At 44.1% G+C, this 18594-nt stretch overlaps 1 protein-coding gene across 4 annotated transcripts in view; it reads left to right on the forward strand.

Moving 5' to 3' along the window:
* The window catches only part of WBP1L (WW domain binding protein 1 like), a 41409-nt gene extending 23451 nt beyond the window's left edge, over positions 1 to 17958 (forward strand). For 3 of the 4 annotated variants that reach the window (XM_018069266.2, XM_018069268.2, XM_008934065.3), the window contains 3 exons: positions 3236 to 3338; positions 14021 to 14182; positions 15604 to 17958. In XM_018069266.2, coding sequence (XP_017924755.1) covers positions 3251 to 3338; positions 14021 to 14182; positions 15604 to 16343 — 990 coding nt within the window. In that variant the 5' untranslated portion in view covers positions 3236 to 3250 and the 3' untranslated portion in view covers positions 16344 to 17958. Of the gene's footprint in view, positions 1 to 728; positions 1124 to 3235; positions 3339 to 14020; positions 14183 to 15603 lie in introns of those variants that run through there. The other variant, XM_018069267.2, reaches the window with a different exon arrangement.
* The last annotated feature ends 636 nt before the right edge of the window (positions 17959 to 18594 follow it).

Below are 18594 nucleotides of genomic sequence, written 5' to 3' on the forward strand. Positions count from 1 at the left end.
AAGAAAGTGCTTTTGGAAAGAAACCCTCCCCCTTCCTTGTTCTCATAAGACTGCCTAAAAAAAACCAAACAACCAAAATCTCTGTAATAGTTCAATAAAAACTCAGTGTTGCTAAGAATGATTAAAAATTATCATTATAAGTGCTACTTGCAATGGAGATTAAAAACAAAGGCAGGTCAGTAAAATGTGAGTACCCCAACTTTGCTTCTATGAGATTTTTTTTCCTCCATATATATTTTTCTTCTCTATATAACTACTCTTTCAGCCCTGTGCCTTGTCTATGCCTCTTAGTGTGAAAGAGGAAACAATGTGCTTTCATAGCACAAGCACTTGGGATATTGTTTCCAGGAGACATTTAGACTACAGATAACTATTTTGCTGATATGTCTTAAGTAGTTGCAATTTGGCAGCATGCACAAAGAATGCACACTAGAAGGAAGTAGAAATAATATAACACTGCTGGTATGAAAAATGCAACCTGGGATTTAAACAGAAATTGAAACCAGATTAAAGAGCTTGGCGATAGGTAGAAGTTTCCTAACAAAAAACATCATGGTCTCTGTCATGGCCATGGTGGCCACACATAATGTCTTCCTCGACATGCAGAAAAGGTGCAGGGAACTGTGCAGTGGCTCAACTTTTCAGAGAAATGAGGCTTGACATAAGTGAGGAGAGGAAAGAAGACACCTGTAACATATCCCAAGCAATGCTCTCCTTGTGCTGGAATCTTTCCTTAGTAGACTTTTATTTCTGAAGATCTGTTGCCTTTACATTTTATCTCTTTCCCTGTGCCAGGTAACGTAACCTAGTGTTGGAGGTAGCCAGGCTCTGAGCAGTAGTCAGACCATGTGACCTGCTGGGATCCTTTCCAAACTAAATTATTCCTTGATTCTGTGAAACTGTTTAAAACATGAGTAACAGTTCTGGGTCTGACACATGGCACCGAGTCTGATAGTTCCCAAAAACCCATTGGTGGCTGGGCTGGCAGGGGGCTGCAGAAGGCCTCCAAAAGGAGCTGCTTGAACTTTGAGGAGCAATAGCTGGTGGTTGGCACTGCAAGGACTTTAAACCCTGACTCTTCTGAACTGTGGGAGCTGAAAGAGAACCATGAGACTATTTGAAGGTACAAGTTCTTATGCATTAGCAAGGAAGATGATTTGTCTTGGTCAGTGTGTAAAGAAGCTCTGGACAGCAAGATTTAAACTAGATGGGAAGCAGGATGTTGCTTGAGACTTGATCTCCAGGAACAATCTGCAGGATACTAACCTAGCTGCTGAGGATTTTCTGTTCAGCCTGTACACTGACACACCTGTTAGCCAGCTGGACTAACAAGAAGCAACCCTGCACATCAGCATGTGGCAGCATGGAAAGGTCTTTTCACATATAATAACGGTGCTGGGGAGTTCAAATGAAAGGACAGTGTGATGAAAGTCTCTGAAATCAGGACTGCTGCAAGTTCTTAAGTGGGGAAAAATACAGTGATGCTGAAGCTGTTATAAGTTGCTGCTGCCAAAAGACACTGATGTGTTCCTTATTGCTGCTCTTTGAAGCAGACAACACTGAATGGATCAAATTTTTGGGGAGTAAACCAGAGGTGGTCAGGGATGGTTCAGTGGAGTGATGCAGAGATTCTGAAATGGCACTGTGGTACTCTTTTCTTTCACCAATTCTGTGTGATTCAGTGGCTGGTTCAACAGGTCACACTGATCTTCACGTGTCACAACCACAGACCTCAGTTGCTTTCTGGCTTGCGCGTTATCAACAGGATTGCAATTTTGCAATGGCATCTTAATTTCTCAATTCTGTCAATATGAGAGCCAAAATCTATGCTGTTTATCAGTTACATTAACTCTGCAATACCAACAAAAATGAGGAAAAGTGTAAATAAACTAGTAAGAATAGATAAGAGAATAGATGTGTCCTATTTCTGGTTCTTTTGCTGACTAAAATGACAATTTTGGGAATGAATAGCATGCTTGAAGTAGAACATGCTGTGCCAGCTCAGCAGTGTGTCCTGAAAGAGGCTACCAGCCTCTGCAATTAGAGATGGAAACATCCCCTTGCATGTCTGGTGGCTTGTGAGAGGCTTGTGAGAAGTGTGGCCATGGTGCACTCCCATTAAAGAGAGGAACAGTGCAGCTCAGCAAGTGTTGGGATCTATGGATGTGCATCCCTGTATCCTCCTGGTTGGGCTTGCTGCTCTTATTAGCTCGTTGGGTTTTGTTGGACTCTTGCAGGTTGGTGTATTTTGTTGGGTTTTTTTATTTGAAAGGCAGTACTTAATTATTTCAACATGTCTTTCTGTATAAACATCAGCACATTTTCTTTTCCATATAATAAATTTTAAGTGAAAGAAAGTGAAAATTTAAAATTTTGTTACAGGTTTGTTTGCAACATCAATGTTTTTTATTAAAATTTGTTTGTTTCTTAAACTGTGGAGTGTTCTTCTAACATCCAGGTTGCCCCAAAACCTCTTAGAGGACGTACGAACCACAACCTGTAAAATGCTTCTGTTTTCTTGTGTTTTGTACTTTTTTGCACCTGTGTTTTCAGACTAGCAGGAAAACACAGACTTCTGTGAAGTGGTGCACCATGTGGGGAACTGAGACTTCTCACTGTAGTCCTTTTCCATCTTAGGTGTCTTGAGGACCTGCTGGGTGATACACTACAGCTGATTTGGGTCTGCTCTTGGGCTACTTTGCTATTCCAGGAAGAAGTTTTACAGGAATGCTGATCTTACACAAAGCACATGGCTAATTATGAAGGAATCATCTTAGACTGGAATCTTGCAGGAGCATATTGTAATTACCATTTAGATCTAAATGAATTGAAGCAGTCTTTTCTCAAATTATAATGTTCCTTTTATTTTTTCTACTTGGCATTCAGCCCCATTAATGCATCTGTATTGTGTACAGTGTGGAACTAATGCCATGTCTTCTTTAAGATAATGCCTGGCTCCCAAAATATGGTAACCTTTAGTGGAAAAGGGATAATGAGAAAGCAACGCTGACTAGGTGCTAAGCAATGTAACTCGTGGGTTTGGAGGTATGGGGTTTTCTTCTGAACAGTCCTTTATGGTTTTTTGTGACCCTTAGATGTTTTTTAACCTCTTTATGTATTTTAAGAGTTTCCCAAGACCATAACCTGTACTTTTAAAATGCTTGCAGATCATTGCGTAAAACATTTACGGAACATACTGACAAAGCATCTTAAAAGTGTGTCTGTTTAATTTTAGGACAAGGAAACCTGCATGGGTGTCAACAATCAAAGTTACATATGTGAAACGGGCCACTGTTGTGGACAATCCCAGTGTTGCAACTACTACTATGAACTCTGGTGTAAGTCCTTCCGTTTTGTATGACTTCCCTTCCTAATCTGCATGGCTCTCATACCATACCACAGGTCTGGCTCGTGTCCTGTGAGGTTTTGTTTTCAGGCATTGTTATGCGTTGCCATTGCATTTCACTGCAACACAATCCCTGATATGACAAGGATGTAGGGTTGTTACAATGGGTGCTTTATGAGGACTGATGGGTCGTCTTGCCACTGCTGTTTGGTTTTCTCACTGATGTGGGCAATACTGAGGGTACTCAAGATAACATTGTATGAGGAAACCGGCTTGAGGGAGAAACGCAGATACAACGCTGGAGTTTGACACACTCAAACAGGGAATTAATTCGATATCTTTCATCTTATTGTTTTAGTTCTTTGCAAGCACAACAGTTGAAATCTGATTTATCTTTTTAAATCTTTTTTTTCAAGGAGGAGGGCCAGGGTGCTTATTCTCTTCAGGACTCTTTGTGTTTGGAGTTTTTGGGTGGGAGAGAGTCTTGGGTGAATCCTGTGGGCTTACAGTGGTTGAATGCTGAATGCAACACACATTGCCCATTACAACCCCTCTTATCTCCTCTTTCCCAAAATGTGGTATTTAAAAGTACCACAGTTTCCAGTGAGTGGTTGAGTGACCATACCTGCTAAGTCCCTTTAGATGGCAGCAGGTAGATCAAAGCAGGTCAGCAAAACTGATGAAGATATATGGAAAAATGGGAAGTTGAAAGGAAAGGAAAGTATGCTGAATTTTAAAGGAAAACTGCCAGTTGTTCCAGTCTGATGGTGTCTTCGTTTCTCGAGGAGGAGCACAAAGGATTGAACATGGATGTTGACATGCTGTTGTACTGCCAGGAGCCCAGGCTGGTAGGGCATCTGTGCTCCTGGAATTTGGAAATGTGGAACTCTGGACATTGTACATGTACATTGGAGACTGGAGATACTTTCTTACCACACCTAGTGGTATCTTCTAGCTTTTATGCAACTGCGCTTTCTACTTAATCCCTCCGTTGTGCCCATAGTTTGACTCTGCCGAAGTAGCATGCGTGTGGAAACATATATATACAAATACTGTCACTTAAGCTGGACCCAAGGACAGGAATAGCTGACACTTCAACTTTTAACCTAGAAACATGCTTTTACTTTTCAAATTAGCTAGTGAAGCATGGAGGATGTGGTTGTAAACTAAACAGGACTCTAAGAGATATCTTTAAGACACACTGTGCATCAGACTAGTGCCTGACTGTGTCCATACTAATGGCAGGGTTTTAATGTACTGCAGACCTTGTACAGCAACATTATTTTTCACAGTGTCCAAACAGCTCAAGAAACAATTCTGGATGGGGGGAGGGTTGACTCCAGGGACTCTAGCAGGCTAAGAAACAGGCATAAATACATGGCTACCTTGAACTGCCCGGATAAGATTGTAGCAGTCGGCAGCACAGTCAGGACAGATGGCAGGAATTTGTTCGGACTGGATGGGGATGCATGGACAAAGCAGAGTGGGGAAGGTCAAACCCGGTTTTGGATTTGTGTGGGTGGGAATACAGAGGAAGATGCATGTATGCAAGGGCTTACAGACTCCGTGGCGAGCAGGATCTAAATCGAGCAACAGCGTGGAATACAGCTGCACACTGGAGCTTGTTGCACGGTCACCATGTTTCTCCCAAGGACATCTTGAAAGAGAGGCTTAATTGTGTTGCATACAAACAGTACAGTGTGAACAATAGCCCCCTGCCATTTTAATGGGATGGTTTAGCTGTCTTTGTGCTCTCAGTATGGCACAGAGTTTTATACTTGGCAGTGCCTGGCTGTGTCATAAAAGTTATTGGAAGATAAAACCAGATTTTGTTAGAAGGAGGCAGAATATTCCAGGCTTCTTTCTAGAGGAAGCACACAGGTCATGCTGAGATCATGGAATAAACACGTTGGTGGCACACACTGCTGGATGGTTCCTCGGGAGGAATAGGTTTCTCTGTGGAGATTCACATTCCTTCTGCGTTGCAAAGAGCATCGTGCAGCACACCGAGATGAGGGGAATAATGCAAACATGACACCTGTTTTCTAGGCTTTCTGCAAATTCAGGCAAACATCTGACATTGATGTCAGGTTATGTTAATGTGTTCAAAGCTTGCTTTGCCATTATGAGTGTTAGAAAAAAAAGTGTCTGGGATGGGGGAGGAGGAGTCAAAGAGGGAGCATGTCCTTTAAATGAAAACTCATATTTTAAAGCTTGTGAGCTTAGCTGCTGCTCCAGTTGTTGAGTATCTTTGATAGGTACATGATGTGAGGCACTCAAGACCTTCAAGGTGAATAGCAGTGATAGTGTATGTAAATAACCTTAATATGAGCAGTGAATTGATGGAGTGGAGAACAACAGCTTTACATGCTTGGGAACAGATTAGCTTTTTAAAAGTTAATAATAACTTCTGGTTAATGAACAGTTAACTTAGCAGCACCATTTAAGTATGGCTTTGTGGTTGTTCTGCCGTTTTGATTTTAACCAGTGTATGTGTGTGCTGAGGTAGCTTTTGAGAAGTTTTTGCTTCTCTTGACCTTCTCAGACCACCAGTGCTTTTGTGTGCCTAAAAACAGACCTTCTTGCTAGTCCTGTTGAATTAAATCCTGGGTTTATTTACCACCACAGCTTTGTGGGAAGAAGAAGCAGAGGTAGGTGGCCTTTGAAATGGAAAAGAAAACTAGTCTGTCTTTGCTGGACATGACTTATGAAACATGATCCTGTTTTGTGGCCACTTGAAATGTTTTCTGTAAAAAGGATCTTTTGCCCTGTTTAGGAATTTGAGGGAAGTTTGTCTTTGAAAATGGCTGATCTCAACATTTCTAGGCAGCAAGTAAGATTGCAGTAATTATAAACCAGTCGTTGAGGGTAGTGGAATAGGATGTAAAATGAAGGTATTATTTTGTTAAGGGGTGGAGTGGAGGAATGGAGAATATGATATGCCAAGCAGGTGGACAGCCTGTGTTTAAAATTAGATAACAGCCCGGTTCAGATTCCCCACCCATCTCTTATTAAAAAAAAAAAAATAGTCCCATGTTGCCAAATAATAAACCTATATTCAGATTTATATATAGGTCTAATAGCTATGTAAAGGTCTAATTAATTCTTAGCTTAAGCTTGGTAGCTGTTAACATGGGGGAAAAAGGTGCATTATATCTTTTAATTTTTTTGGAACATAATCATAAAAAGTAAAATGGAAGAAGTGGCTTTACTGTTGCATTTCCTCACATAGGGAATGGTGTTTGGGTGGTGGATGAGCTGGGTCAGCATTTTAGTCTAATAATTTCTTTGGACTCCCCAGAGAGCTCACAGTCCCCACGGGTGAGATTGTGGTCTTAGGAGAATGGCAGCAGCCAACGGATTTTGTTTACTAGCAGTTTTTATTCAGGTTTGTGTGGTGTGATTGTGATTTGCTGGAGTTTTCCAGTGTTGGCCTTTGTTCAAGCCTGACAGGTGTCTTATTGCTTAAAGATTCCAAAATACCACTTTTCAAAATACAGGAGAGAAGGTCGTTGAGGAATGCTGTTCCTGCTTTTTGCAAGTTAAGAAGCAAGGCTCAGATGTTCTGGATTTTCCAAAGTTTAAGTGTATAATGTGGACTAAAAAGTAAATCCAGATCTCCTGATGTCCATCCTTGTCTCTCTCCTTGCCTAATTTGAGGACCAGCTTGAAATTAAATGATTCCAGAGTCTCTGAACACATCAAGCAAAGCTGTAAAAAGTATTTGTCATGGTGCGGTTGGAAAAATAGTACACTGTGCTTCAGGAATTGTGGAGCATGGAAACAGGCGGCTGGTCACTGGATGCAAAAAGTTGTGGGATTTCAGAGTTAGAGGGCTTAGCTGTTCTTGAGTCATTCAGGTGCTGCACAACAAACCAGCACTGGTGATGAGTGAGTATTTGATGGTGCATGTGCCTACTTTGCTTCATTTCATCTGTTTGAGCGTTGATTCTGAACCCCTCTGTTTCTGAAAGAAAAGAAAAAAGACCCTGACTGTTTAGATCCTAGTGGAAGAGTTGTACAGGAAAAAAATGTTCAGTTTGCAAGCAGCACAGTCAATGTTTTTGCTGATTTTGAACATTTTGCTCATCTCTGCACGTTTCCCCTTGGAATCGCTAGACAGCTCTTTTCCCCAAAAAGCATGCTGCCAGAAAATTTTGGCAAGGATCCGGTTAGTTGCTAAAACTAAAGCAACTGCTGTACCACATACATATTCCAGGTCAGCTTTATAATAAGAATTTACTTCCAAGGCTTTGCTGCGGTCTCCAAAACCCTCAGTCAAACAATGCATCAGTCCCACGTTTTCTTCCTTATCCCGTGTTGTCTTATCCCTCAGTATAACTACATCCTTTTTCAGAGAGGGATTTGTGCTGTTCCTTGCCTTTGACCCAGCCTCCTATGTGGTTGTACTTGCTTTCTCTTTTCTAGGTGTATCAAACTTCCGCTTTGGCCATTGTTACTCTTCAGCTGTGCTTCAGTGATAACCCCCCCAGGACAAAGCCTCACTGACAGTACAGGGCAAACAACAGATGTCTCAACTGTACAGAAACTGATGATAAATAGGGACACTGAGGGAGTTATTTCCTAATTTCCTGGGACTTCTTGTAGCCTAATCCAGACAGTTAAATCACCTTAAGTGTGTTTCGGTCTGGCTCATTAAAATTCCCAGATCCAAAGCAGAAGGCAAACTGTCTGGCATAGCCTGTCTGTGCAGATGCTGACTTTTGCCCTGTGTGGCCCCTTCCCCCTGGGCTGTATTAAACAGCATGGAAAGGCTGGTGCTCTTTCACCCCCAGCCCTACATACCTCCAACCCAGCTCCTCACCAGATATCCAGATCTGCTAGTGCAGACCTTTCTCCAGATCTTGTTCCCAAATGTTCAGGACATGGTCTTGGCTGTTCCCCTCTGATCTCTGTTGGACTACTGTTCAACATGCATTTTACCAGTGTAGATCTCTTGGGAGAAACTGGACTTACGAATGTGTCCTCTGGAGCACAGGAGCAATTGTTCTTCAAAGGCTCCATCCCTAGGAGAGAGGCATAAAAACAGTGTCTGCAGATTTACTGCCTCAAGTTCACTCTCATTACAAGATAAGCAAAGGACTTTTCTGAAATCTGTCTTTTTCCACATTTTCTCATGACAGTGGGTGTGCCAGGTATACTGGACACTATTCTGAAAACTAGAAACCAACTGCAGTGAACATCCATTTCCTTTTCTCTGTGTTACCGGTCTGGGAGCAAGCAAGCAGGAGTTAGAGATGTCTTCAGCTTTTTTTCTTTTCCCATTGTACTCTAAAAATGTTAAGTAACTTTTTCCTGCAGTGTGGTCAAGCTGGGACTGCAGTTCCAATGACTTAAACTGAGATAAAGCTGTCACTGAAAGTCAGTCTTTCTTCTTGCTGCTGTTGTGTTTGGCAAATGAGATTCAACCTGCTCTGCTTCCCTCAAAACTGTTCAAACCACAGTTGCTCACAACTTTGTGCCAGCACAGGAAGAAGTGGAGGAAGCAGCAGGAGGTATGGATGAGACAGGCAGGAGAGGACCACATCATTCAGCAGCTTCTTTTTTTCTTCTTAAAATGTTCATAGGCCTATGGCCTAGATCCTTCATCTGGATTTCCTGAGCAGCAGCATTTACTCGTACACGCTCATGTCTGCAGTGGCAGGAGACAATGGGGTCTCTGTGCCAAAGGACACAATTAAACCCCACTGCATCCAGGTTGTAGTACCAAGTAAATCTCTCTTCTACTTTTGATGACAGTGTTGGCCCTGAGAAAGATAATTTTTTCCAGCCACGGCTGACTGTGAGGCCACCATTTGGAACTTCTTAGTCAATGAAATTGTCCCCCTTCTCCGTCTGTTGAGAACCAGCTCTCATGGAGCCAAAGCTATTACCCAGATGCTTGTCGGGCAGACACAAAGGCACTTTACAGTATGTTTTGGCTTGCTTTTAGGGGACTTCCTGCCAACAGAGCCATGGCATTTGCCCAAGTTTACCATGAACTTGAGGGCAGATTTCTCTGTTCCTACCCTTGGAATGCTCCAGAAAACATTTTCCATTTTGCGCAGGACAAAAGGAGCTTCCCTCAATGGCAGTGCTGATGACAACATCCCAGGCATCAAATACAGTACAGCATCAGACCAAACATTGCTCCCTCCCTCTTCACGAGGAACGAATGCTCTGATTTTTTTAATTATTAAATTGTTTTATTCTTAATTACTTTTGAGCAAAACTGTGGTTTGTGTCCTGGAAAGGTTTTTCTTGAAGCCTTAGGCCTACCATGTTCTTTCACAGCTGGTAGAAAATATCTCTGGTTCATTACCATGTGATGGGGCTTCCTTTCCCAAGGATGCTGTAAATGTAGAATCCTTGTCTTTCTTCAGTATTGCCTCAGTTTGCAAGAGATGGCTTTTGTGGGAGCTGATTCTGTTCCCAGGTGTTTCTCCAGCTCCCATTCTGACTCCCTGAGCTTGGCCACTTGTGTCAGGCTTACAGCTCTGAGCCTGTGTGATGCTTAGTAAGCAATTGGTACTTTTTTTTTTTATTTTTATGGAAGGTTTTGGTGCTCTAGCAAGGAAATCTCTTGGTGAAAATCAGCTTCTTGGCTCCGTTTCACCTTTGGTTGCATCATTATCCATCCATTGGCACCACCAGTGAATTTGACAAAAAATACAGTAGCATTTCTCAGGACTCAAACCTTTTTTGGCCTGGAGAGTGTTCCAGCTTCTGACTCTTCCATGAACCAAGAGCAAGCCTGAAATTGCCTTCAAGTCGGATGGTTCCCTGGTGCCTGTTTCACTGTGGAATGGTACCTTCCTTCTGCTCAGGCTGTTCATCAGGAGTTGTTTATCCAAAGACCCTGTTTGCTCTTTATGTGCCATGTTGTTCTCAGATTGCCACGAGCTTTTGTTCCCAGTGGTTACAGCCAGATTGGCTGTGGGGAATACTCTCAAATCAGACGTTTAATGGCAGACTTGGCTCAGGATGCCCAGTGTCTCCCACTCTTTTCTGTTTTTCCTGCAACTGCAGCAGGAAGGCTTTTGGAAACAGGGAATAGTTTTGGAGATAGTGAAGACAACTAGAAGCTCGGTTTTACTTGGCTTTTAGAGGATTTTTAATGCCAAACTTCAGTTGCCTCTGTACATCTCACCCATTTTCAGCACAAGGCAGAGCTGGTACCTGCTCTTGCCATGAAGGAAGGAGGTGTCAGCGTGTACTGCAGCTGCGCTCGGCCTCCGTGTTTCCTGCTCATATAGTGTTGTCTTTGGGTGAATTTGAAATTCCCCTCCTGCCAAATGAGCTGCTGCCTGCACGGGCCAGTGGTCTGCTTGGCTCACCTCCTTGCTGCTGGTTTGAAGCCAAGCCTCACCAGGTGTACAAATGCATAGCTCAGCCATCCATGTCCTCACTGTTCATTCCATACTTTTAGACATAATATTTACAGTTGCATTTGGCCTTGTACACATAGCTTTATTCCAAATAAATGACCATGCTATATATTTCCTAGGCTTTTACAGTTTTTCTGTTCTGCAGCCAGAATTGCAGCTGTGCCCAAACTTGTGGCAAGGGGGTGTTATAGAGCCTTTTATGGAGGCCCTGGACTCCCAGCACCGTGCTGGGCTTGCAACCAGAGCTGCATCCAGTCCTCCTCTCAGCACTGGGACCCCTGCCCAAGCGACAACCAAGAAGCCCCTTGTGCCTCAGCACCCATTGTGTCCCATCCTTTTGCTTCTGATGCACTGGGGGCCCTTCCAGCTGCAGAGCAGATGTGACGGGTGACGAGGGTGACAAAGCCATCAAAGGGGACACCAGAAACCAGGCCAGCAAATGGCTGTGGTGGGCACATGCTGCTGATCCTCTGCAATCATCCAGGCTAGTTCTGGGGCTCATGTTGAGTCAGGCGTTGAGTAATTCCTAGAAGCTCTAGGAAGTGTCAGCGGTTAAGGAAACCAGGCAATAATGTGGTATTAGTGGGTTCTTTTTCTGGAAGTTCTCATGAAAAACAAAAGATCTCATCCACTGGTGTTTGTGAGTGTGCACAGACCCTTTGCATGAGAATGGAGGTGTTGTTCCTGGCACTGTGGCCAGATTGCAATCCACTAATTTATGGTCTGTTTACTTAAAATGCCACCTGCGGTTTCAGTAGGATCCAACATTAATTTATTATCCTAAGCTGTTGTATGTTGTTACTGCCTGTTGTTAACAGAGTTGCCGCACCTCTTCCCAGGAATGGCTGAGCTTACTTTGACCCCTACTCTGAGCTTGTGCATTGGTTTGTCTGCAAAGCACTTTGGGATTTTTTTTGGAACGGATAGAGAAGTTTTCTAAAGAAATACTTTTTTAATCTTCTGGATGCAGGCTTGGGTGGGAGCAGTTATTCCCATTCCCTGCAGAAATATTTGGCTGCTACAGCTGAGATTGCTTAACAGTGGCAGTTCTCCAGGACATCTTAACTAACTAAGTGCTGCTTGCTACCATTGGATCTAGAGAATCTTGGGAAAGAACGTGATCAAATGTGTTAAAAAGCATCTGTTTTCATAACTGTAGCGAAAATCCCTGGATAGCTTGGTGTAATTTTCCATTGTTTTTGAACTCATGATCACGGATTGCTCTTCAAAAATAAGGAGTACTTAGAAGATGAACTGCAGGCCTGCCTCAGTGCACGGTGGCATGCTGTGACCTGATTTTGATGAGTGTGTTCTTGCTTCCTCAGCAAGCAAGAGCCAAGGGACCTTCTCTTAGCAAGAAGTAAAGTGTATTGGTGAGAGTCTTCAAACTGTGAAGCAGTTGAAGTATTGGGTTTGTGTAGCAAGGTTTGGGTAGTGGTAGAGGCTGTGGGGGCAATTGCAAATGCCTGGCTCTGGAGGGAAGGATGGATTAGACCAATCCTTTTAGTTTATATAAAAAGGCTTTTTTTACAGAAGTAGGAGAGTATTTGGAGGGCAGTGGACACTTCCTCAACTCAGTTTGGGAAGTGCAGAGAGCATCATGAATTCTTTGTCCTTTGCTTCTCTGGAGTGAAGATCACAGTTCTCTCTGCCCTTCGTGGTACAGCTGAGCAGGCTGGCTAGAGAAACTACTCAGGAACCTTCATTTCCAGCCAAGCAAAAAAAAAAAAATGGAGCATGTAACACCTTCATTTGATAGCAGGTTTTGATAAGTTTGTGATTAAGTCAGGTTCCAGTTGATTAGGGAAATAGATTGTGCAAGGCAAGAGAAAGATATCAGTTTACAGTGCCAAAATACATGAGGAATTTGGATTATGACAGAGAGAGGTGAAAGTCCCTGCTCAAAATGCTCAGAGGCATATCCAGTTCACTTACAAACAGCCCAGCGGGTCTCTGAGATGGGTGATAGGGATCAAATGCACTTTGTCCTGAGCCAGAGCAATACTCCACTCATTCTTCAAATTCCTAAACTGTTCACCTTTCCCCACCCAGCTCTTAGCAGAGAAAACATTGGGAACTCAGCAGGGGATGCTGAAAACATCCAGGTATTGTAAAGGCAGGACTAGAGGTTTTTAGTGGTGAGAGAAAAGCAGTTTGATCTCATAGGACAGACTGGCCATCATGAAAACAGCCTGTAGCACTAGGAATCTTCATTTTGACAGTTTGGGTAGCAAGAGTGGCAGAGGTCTTAGAGAAAGAAAAACAGTGCTGTGATCTCCACTGAGCAGTGGCTGCCAAGCCTGTATGTTTCTACCGGGATCTCTCTCGGTATCCTTAGCCACAAAAACTGAGTTTGGAAAAGATGGAGATTACAGAACCTCTGAAGGCAGGTAGAGCTGTAGGCTGCAGTTGCAGGAGACAAAAGCCAAATCTGGAGTGAATGTTGTAGCTCCTTGAAGTGTGTCTTGGAAATGTTTTTCTAGTGCATATAAGAGTGAAGGAGGATGTATGAAAAGGGGGTGTTATTCCACATGTTGGAGAGAGTGGGGAAAATTCAGGAAGTGCCCTTTTAAGGAGCAGTGTACGTATGGTACAACAGTGCACAGAAACCAGCCGTGACCACAAAAGGAGCATGAGTTAGGTTTCTTGAGGATTCAGGGTGGGGGGCTAGTTTAATTTAATTTTGGATAATTAAGGACATTGAATACAAAAATAAGTTTTAAAAATATTTTGAGACATTTATGCAAAAAGAGTATGTTTTTGTTAAACATAACAATGAAGGATTTGGACTGGAAATTAAAGAGCAGTGCAAACAAAAGCAAAACATAGTGCTTGGGGTTTTTCTCTTCTTCTGTGGTCAATCTGCAGAGTGTCTTTTGTGTCTTGATTGTTATTTTCAAACCAAAATGGCTGTGGGAGGCCAGTTCAATGCTATTCACAGCTCTGCTCATATTTTTGGCTAGAAGAAATGGTGTCCAAGGGATAAGAGCAATGGAGCAGGGAGCTTAGTTCTTGTACAGAGTTGTACCTATTGGATATGGTCCACATTGTACCAAAGTATGTTCAGAGTTACCCAGTTCTGGCAAGGCTGCCCGAATAGGCATGTCCCATGCAGGCAGGGAGGTCTATGTGGAAGCCTCCTGGTGAAACACATATTTCTACCTTTAGAGCAGTGTGGGGTTCAGATCCAGGCTTTCAGATGATCTTCTCCCTTGGCTTCTTGGGGTTTCCTGATTTTGGATGCAGCTCTCACACTATGGCTAACACTCGCTCTCCCCCGCTGCAGGGTTTTGGCTGGTGTGGACCATCATCATCATCCTCAGCTGCTGTTGTGTTTGCCATCATCGACGCACCAAGCATCGGCTCCAGGCCCAGCAGCGGCAACACGAGATCAACCTGATCGCCTACCGGGAAGCCCATAACTACTCGGCCCTGCCGTTTTATTTCCGTATGTATCTCACACTGTTTTCCCTGGAGATCACAGGGAGCAGGGCAGCAGCGAGTTTCCTGTCTTGGGTGGTGGGTGGAAGGAGGGAGCAGTGGTTGGACTCAGCAAGAGGTGGTGGGCACTTAACCATGCTGCCTAACCATGGCTTGCAGACAGGAGGTGGTATATTTCAAGCTGCTGGATGTATTTGAAACTCCTTGACTCTGGAGTTGAACCACACCAGCTACAGCACCTTCACACCTAGTCCTGAGAGTGCAGTGATTCCCTGGGTGTTTTTCTGCAAAGGTTCCTCCTTTCCAGCCTGCACTTGCTGCTGGTGGGACTGAGATGTGGGAAGTGGCTTCATGAAATTTGGTCACACAAACTGGGTGGCGGTGCTGGCTGGAAGCCTCAGCAGGGACTGTACTGGCTCCCGCCCTGTGCTGTGGTTCCGAGACCACACTGCTGGTGAGCAGCCCTAGCATTCTGCACGAAGGAGCTGTTGCCCACAGCACAGGGAAGGTACAGTGACTTGATGCTCTCCTTGTGCCCTGATATGCTGTGCTAGAACAGCAAGTCTTGGCCTTCTGGCTAGAGATACCACAGCTGAGTTTCTTGTAATGGACTGTTGAATTGCATGTATGAACTTGCTTTTCTCATTAAACTCTGGCAGCCACCTCAGAAATCATCCCCAGCAGCCTTTTCCTCCCCAACCCCAGGGATATGCAATTGCACATGGAAAATTGCCGTGCTATCCTTAAATGTTTCCAGTATTTAGGTCCATTCTGTCTATATGGACTTATTTTGTTCTCTCTTAATAGATAAACAAAATATTTCATGTATTTGAGGGGCTGTAAGTACAATAAATCAAACTCCTTTGCCAGTACTGTCAGTTTATTATGACTGCATCAGAAGAATTAAATCCAGCACTAAAACAGCAACCAAAAGCCAAGATCCCAAGTTCCTTGTAACCACTTGTGTCTCTTCATATTTGTACAATGCTTTGTGAGATGAAATCTTTGCTCTTGAAAATGGAAACTCGGCTGAGAAGCCAGTGTTGGAAGGGGCTGTGGAGTTGTTCCCTCCAGCCAACACAGGCCATCCCCCTGTGCAGTTTATGGGTCTGTGTTGGGGTACGTGGTCCGGGGAGGTTTGCCTGGTAGCTGTAAGTATAGATTTGAGAGCCAGGAGATCAGACTGCTGTTCCCAACTATGTCCATCTCATCCTGTAATGGTGCCCCTCCTGTGCCTCATTTGCTGCTTCTCTAAAACATAACACGCCTCACTTGGGACAAGTTTTGGCATCCCTTGTAGAGCCTACTGAGCTGTTCAGTGGGAAGGTGCTGGTAGGTGACAAATGCCATACCAACCTGTATTAGTGACTCGTTTCCTGAGATAAGCTGCTCCTGAAATAACTTCTCCTCCTTGCCTCCCACTTCTAGGGTTTTTGCCAAACTATTTACTACCTCCTTATGAGGAAGTGGTGAACCGCCCGCCGACCCCCCCGCCACCATACAGTGCCTTACATCAGCAGTGCATCCCAGCAGGCAGCAGTAGCACAATCCCAGACACGCCAAGGAGCCTGCAGCCAGCACAGAGCAGCTCTGCAGCACCCATCAGCAATAACAGCAGTACTGACAGCACCGGGGCCCCCGGCCTCGGCGACCCCGAGCCCTCCACCACCATGCTGGTCGAGCGAGCAGTTGCCAAAATGCAAAGCGTCGAGCCCGGCGGTACCAGCATGGGAGCCGAGCTAGTGGAGAGGGCCGGCCCCGATAAGGATACAGAGTGCAAGGAGGAACTGCTGAAAGGCTACAGCTCTGAAAGCTTAGAGCAGAGCAGTGCCATTCCTGACGCGAAGGACAAGACGCCGGGCAGGCAGCGCCGTTTCACCGGCGACTCGGGCATAGAAGTCTGCGTATGCAACCGGGGTCATCACGACGACGACCTCAAGGAATTCGACGGGCTCATCGATGATGCTCTGGACGGGCCCCTGGACTTCTGCGACAGCTGCAGTGGCCGTCCCCACGGGGACGAGGAGGAAGGGCTTTTCAGTGCTGCCGAGGAGCAGCACCGCGAACACAGCCACCACCACCTGCCCCGGCAGCCGGTGTGTGTGCTCTTGAACACAATTAATGAGCAGGACTCTCCAAACTCTTGCACCAATAACTCCCCCAGCTAAGGCGGCAAAGTGGAAGGGAGAATCGGGGAAAAAAATACAAAGAAATAAAAATGGAATAAGAGGATTAAAACTTTAACAGGAGGAAAAGGTGATACAACCTTCTTTTTTAGTTTATTTTTGTTTCTCCCCCTCCAGTATAATGCGGGGACTAGTCCTCGAAGGCCCGGCTTGCGGAGGACGGGTTACTCTGGGTTTTGTTAATCATACTGTCCTGCTCCTTGGAGCAGGGACTGATGTTTCTCAATGAGACCTTCTAACAAATGGAATTTTTCCAATGGTGATTTTGGTGATGGTTACTATGTGTTTGTTGGTTTTAGTTTTCTGAAACACTGCTTTATCTCGCAATCAGTAAAACTCAGCAGATCTCACCCTGGGAGGATACCAAATCACCATAAGGCTTCAACCTCCAGGTGTCTTCCCAGAAGCGAGCAGCTTCTGACAGTGCCGGCAGTCAGTAGCCCAAGAGTTCTGGTTTGAAATAGTGCTCTTGAGGCATTGGGGATATCTTTTCGTCTTTTTTCCTTTTCTTTCTTTTTTTTTTCCCAATGTTAAGTTTTCCTGAAGCTGATGAATGCCCGAACACATCAGCACTGTAATCTCCGGTGCTTCAGTGTTTAAGACAGCAGGTAGGAAATATCCCACTTGAAGCTGGTGACTGAAGGACCAGTTTCTTCTAGAAGGAGTGTTAGTCTACCATAAGCAGTTTGAAGAGAAAGGGTTTGCAGAAATTTGCCTTTATATGTAATTTTTAAAGATAAGTGTGTTCCTTCAATGCCTCCAAGAGCACAGTTAGCAGTTAGAATCCAGGCAGCTGGGCTGCCTTCCAAGTACTGTGGTCTCCGAATGACCTTTTCCCGGTGTGCTGCAAAAGGGCTTGGCTTTATTTTTTTCCTTTTTTTGCACCCGACAGCAGCACACTTGAGTTAAGATGACAAAAAAAGAACAGGGCTCTCCTTGGCCAGCGTGCCTTCAAGCTTCAGCGATGCATGTTGAACAAATGGAGACGAGAGCTCCGTCCATTGCGAAGGGATGACTTACCATGTACATGTGGAAGACCTGTGCAGTATTTTTTTTTTTTATCCAAAAGTTTGGTGCGATTCTAATAATGACCACTTAAAGAAATGAATGTCTGTTTTCTTTCTCTTTCTTTCTTTCTTTCTTTTTTTTTTTTTTTTGTTATGGTGGCAACTGGCTACTGTATAATGTCTGTGAGCGTGTGTGTGTGACTGCAATCCATGCATGCGAGTCCTACTGGTAATAAGAAAACCTGCTGTAAGACTGCAAGAAAATTTACTGTAGCTTTGCTTTAATAAACAGTAGAGATTTTGATAGTAACAACCTGAAGGAAAAAAAGGAAAAAAAAAAAAAAAGGAAGAGCTGAAACTAACATTCCCTAGAGTGCTCGTGTGGAAGAGAGCACAGTTCAGACTATGTGTCTTGTTCTTGGGATTTCTCCCTGTCCCTTTTATAATTATGGTCGTCCAGATCATTACTGTTATGGGGAGGAAAACCATTGAAAACCGAACTCGGACATACTCAGATTTGATTGATTGAAAACCAAAATCAGTTTTAAATAAGGTGGAAACCAAAATATAATGCCTTTTCTGATAACTTGCTCATGTGTACGTGTATCATTTTGTGAGGTAAGAACAAGATTTGCCTTTAGTTTGTGGTTTTATTTTGTTGTTCTAACTAGAGCTATGTGGTGCTGTGCTGGCTACAGAGCAAGGGAAGTGGTGCTTATTCCAGCATTGTACCTGCACGTTTGAGAGTAATGCTCTTCCCTTAGAAGGTTTGGGAGAATCTTGCTCCTTTTCCCATCACAGCCTTTCTCTTCCATCAGAACAGCTGATGAAGACAGCTCTTCAGTTTGTGTCTTAGGGCGCTTTTAAGAATGAAGGACTTAGATTTGGATTCAGGAGACCTCATTCCTGGATGCCTGGAGCTTGAGTGGTAACAGAGAGGCTGCACGTGCCCCAGAGCCGGGTGCTTGGGGACTGGTTGCTTTCAGCTGTATGCACCGACCAGGTGTATCTTTTGAGAAGAGAATTAAAGATCCCCAGTGCCACCCCCAGGAATTTGGTACGTATTGGCCTCTGTCTTTGTTTCTCACACCACAGAGGAAGCTAAAAAAGCACATCAGTCCATAGTGAGTGGTGTTTACTGCTGTAAATCCTGAGGACAGCCCTGTGCCAATGCGAGACCCTCTGCCAACATTTCTGTTGGCCTAAGACAAAAATCTCCATGTTTG

Source organism: Manacus vitellinus, unplaced genomic scaffold (genome assembly GCF_001715985.3).
Source record: "Manacus vitellinus isolate BGI_N305 unplaced genomic scaffold, ASM171598v3 scaffold_15_pilon, whole genome shotgun sequence".
NCBI classification, from domain to species: Eukaryota; Metazoa; Chordata; class Aves; order Passeriformes; family Pipridae; genus Manacus; species Manacus vitellinus.